Raw genomic sequence first — 4,121 nt, 5'->3', positions numbered from 1 at the left:
TCGGTCAGACCTTGCGGTGCCTCGGCTCGGTTTCCCAGGCTGCAGCCGAATGTCAGCGCCAGCGCCTGCAGCACCGGGGCTGCTGTTCTGCATCCTTCAAATTGAAGAGTAACTGAAAAACAGATGACTTCTGAAATCAATGTATGCTTTAATGAACCGGTACATAAGATTAATTTTTGATGAAGTTCTAAGACCCCTGTTTTACAAAACTAACTCAAGTTCACGTTTGTGTTTTCAGAGGAAGAAAGAAGAATGTCACAAAAACACCTGAAAGAAGCCTTTATCAGCAACTTAAACGGAACTAGTTTGCTGGAAATTTCACTCGGCTTGTCTCTAGCTCCACTGTGCCTGCTTTGCAGAGGACTCCTCTTGATTTTATACTACCTGCACTATGGGAAACCTTTAAGTTCCAGGAAATATAGCCTGCTGCTAGACTTCCTTGTGCTAGTATCGCCTCTCCTGTTCTCCTGTACAGTCTTGTCTCCGATCGTCTTTTTCATGCCAACTATCACTGCAGCCTTCTGTGCCGCAATATTTTGTCAAATATACAGCCAAAGAAAACATAAGACCAGAGTGCCTTTTAGGCAAATTGTAAAAGACTTCCAGAAGACATACTTGGATCCAGAATACATTCCAGCAATAACGGTGTTCCGTGTTTATGTCAATGTGTTGACATCAATCAGCATTTTAGCAGTGGATTTCCCGCAGTATCCAAGGCGATACGCCAAGGTTGAGACCTATGGAACAGGAATTATGGATTTGGGGGTTGGAGCTTTTACTTTTGGTAATGCTCTCGTCTGTCCTGAAGTTAGACAAAAGTCTTATGTGACACAACCAAAATTTTCCAGTCTGGCCAGGCAGTTCTTTTCCGTTTGGCCATTGATTTTTCTTGGCTTTGGACGACTGCTTAGTGTGAAATCCATAGAGTATCATGAACATACTTCAGAGTATGGAGTGCACTGGAATTTTTTCTTTACCTTAGCATTTGTGAGGCTTGCAGCATCTCTACTTTTAGCTGTATTTCCAAAAAATAATTCTTGGATTGTTGCTATAAATCTCGCTGTACTTTATCAGCTTATTCTTAACACTACCTCTCTGAAGTTGTTTATCCTGCATGGGAGCAACGGCAGAGATACTAGGGTTGGCTTTTTAAATGCCAACAGGGAAGGACTGCTCTCTCTTTTCGGATATCTAGCCATATATATGGCGAGCGTCCAAGTGGGACTCTGGCTGCTGAAGTGCAGAAACTCAGTCAAAGGCTGGATTGAAGCCGTGTGTTTCTCGCTGCTGGCAGTTCTCGTGCTCTTTGTGTTTCTTCACGTGTCGCAAACATATGCAGACCCTGTGTCCCGCCGGATGGCGAATCTGTCCTACTGCATCTGGGTGCTTGCTCACTGCCTGATGTTCTTCATCTGTTTTGTAGTGACTGATCTCATGCTGGTGTTCACAAAGCTGCTGGTGAAGGGGTCCAGCGTGCCCTGTTGCTGGAACGTTGTGAAGCCGCCTAGTACTAGTAAAGAGCGTGAAAGGGAGGCCCTGCCTATTGGAAGGGAAGGCAAGCCGTCGCACATTTGCCTGATCAGCGCGATTAATAAAAATCAATTACTATTTTTCTTGCTAGCAAATGTTATGACTGGTACTGTGAATATACTGATAGATACAATCCACAGCAAGACTGCATTTACATTATGTATACTACATTTGTATATGTTTTTCAACTGTTTAATTATGTATATATTGCATGCCAAAAATATAGTATTAAAGTTTTGGTGATTCCACTCTTCCACTCTGTCTTCAGTGGACTAGTTGAACTTTGTTTGCTGCAGTGGAATGATGAGATTTTAACGGAAAAATTAGTATTTTTCCTGTATGTATTGCAATAATTTATAACTTAGTATAGCTTTTTATGATTTAATGTTGATTATTTTTTTAATGGCTTGTTTTACCAAATTATACAGTTAATGCTGTTACCTGTTGGAGTCGTTACACATTTTCCTGAAAACTTAGTTTTTGAGATTTTGTAGGAGCAGCAGGAGTATTCAGCAAACACACTCACGCACGCAGAAGAATACCACTGTATTTACAGTTAGTGACCTCTGTTCATACCCAACTGCTGGAAGAATTAGATAACAATGTATAGAGTAGAAGCCAGATGAAATGTAAGAAAATGAGTAGTTATACAGAGAGAGGCTTAGCTGTGTCAAGATTTACCTAGTTAAGGCCCTTGCGTAAATAACAGATAAGAATAATTCTTTATATAAAATGTATTGAATAAGTGGATACTTAAAAATGTTTTGGCCCCAGTCCTGGAAAGATTTATGCATATGCTTGACTTTGATGGGAATAATTTTATGTGGAATGTTAATCATATACTGAAATCTAAATTAGCCTTTGAATTAAAGCTAAATTTTATTTTGATCCTCACTGCTGAATATAAATGAAAACCCTAGATAAAAGCATGATGCTCTGAAGGATAAAACTGAACTGCAGATGAATTCATAAAGCAGTTGTTGGAATTTGTGGTGCAGATAAGAGCAGCACAGCCTTTTTATAAGAAAATACACAGATCCAAAACTACTTCACCCTCAGCCTGCATACCAACATGTTGTGACAGCTCATCTTTGGGAATGCTGTAAAATACAGTCTTCAGCTCTACTTTAAAAGTACTCAAGGCCCACCTACTTGTCTATAAAATTATTTTAAACAGCAGCTCATTTGGCACTGTATTTTGACAGCTGAGATGTCTTCAAGTGGGAACACTCTGTATCAGTTTTTATTAGCAAACAAACAGTGTGCAAAGGGAAAGAAGCACGATGCAGTGGGTCAGGGTACCGGCAGAGTATTGACAAGAGATGTGCTTGGTTTCTCTGTCAGAGTCTTCCTGCAAGCCCAGAGCAGAACACCCTCTTTGTTCACTTTCCTAACTGTGACAGTTCTTCCTGACCTCATTAAGTTGTTGAGAAGAGAAATGCATTTAAAGATTGTGAGGAATTCAATAATGGGAGATATAAATACTTAAGAAGTAGAATACAAATGGTAGCTGATGATAGATGTCTAACGTCAATGGAGTTCCAGCAGTGTATATGGGCCATATTTCTCCTTGTCTATCAAATGCAGTGAATCATAAAACCTATGGAGATTAAGCCTTTAAATCAGACTCCTTAAGGCAGACATGCCATGGAATATTCTTAAATTTATGAGGTTCTCTTAGCCGTTGGCCAATGGAAGGGTGAAGTCTGAGGATTATAGGCTGTGGCCATGCTGATTTCATGCTTGTTTACTTCCAAGTTATAGCCATCTAGTCTGTAGAATTAAAGAAAACCAGCCTGTATTATCCCAGGGACAAATGCAGTTATTTGGCAACAATGTCTTAGAAACAGTTGCCGCGGTTTATAGCAGAGTTTTCTGGTAACTGGCGTACGTATTTATTTTAAAACATTTCCTAGCCTTGCCTAGGTAAGAAAGGCCTCCATCATGAACTGAATGGCACTACTCGTTTATGCAAAATTACTCATGGATATTAATTTTTGAAATATTTGAAGCACAAGACGTGCAATGAGTTCTGCCTGTGAGCACAAGTCTATCAACATGATTCAGAATTAAGGCATTAATTGGGTGTGACAAAGTGGAGTTGTGTCTGGACAAGCAGCAAACTATCTAGATGCCAACTCCATTTTGTGAAGCAAAAATTACGTGGGAGGTCTGCTGTGTCTGCGCAGAGCCCTGTTAGCTCCGCACAGGCAGCAGGGTGGCGGGTACCGATTCCAGGACTGGAGCTGTGGTTTGCAATGACAGAGCCAGCAAACCGAGGGGATTGCGGTGCACAAGGAATGACCAGTGAGAACAACCCACTTCTCTCAACGACGGCACACCACCACATCATGAGGCCATCTCCGGCTTTTAAAGCTGTATGAAGTAAGTTCTTCACCACTGAATTAATGAGAGACAATTAATTCTCATTGCTTATTGTCGATAACAAATGCAGCAAGCTCTGCCCTGAAGCAACCAGCATAGTTATTAATGCTGAGTGTTTAGACTATGAATAGATACAGATAATTAACCATGCCTCTGAAAGAACCAAGAAATGCAAGCAAGCATTCTTTGATCACAGGGTCTGTACG

At 40.7% G+C, this 4,121-nt stretch overlaps 1 protein-coding gene across 1 annotated transcript; it reads left to right on the top strand.

The window, feature by feature from the left end:
* The first annotated feature begins 252 nt into the window (after positions 1–252).
* On the top strand, positions 253–1,773 carry PIGW (phosphatidylinositol glycan anchor biosynthesis, class W). The gene has a single exon (XM_009707673.1). It carries the CDS (start codon positions 253–255, stop codon positions 1,771–1,773), a length of 1,521 nt encoding a protein of 506 aa, XP_009705975.1.
* Positions 1,774–4,121: the final 2,348 nt, after the last annotated feature.

This window comes from Cariama cristata, unplaced genomic scaffold, assembly GCF_000690535.1.
Source record: "Cariama cristata isolate BGI_N322 unplaced genomic scaffold, ASM69053v1 scaffold34139, whole genome shotgun sequence".
Lineage (NCBI taxonomy): Eukaryota > Metazoa > Chordata > Aves > Cariamiformes > Cariamidae > Cariama > Cariama cristata.
Note: the sequence above shows the minus strand (reverse complement) of the source record. Positions and strands in the feature narration are given on the sequence as shown.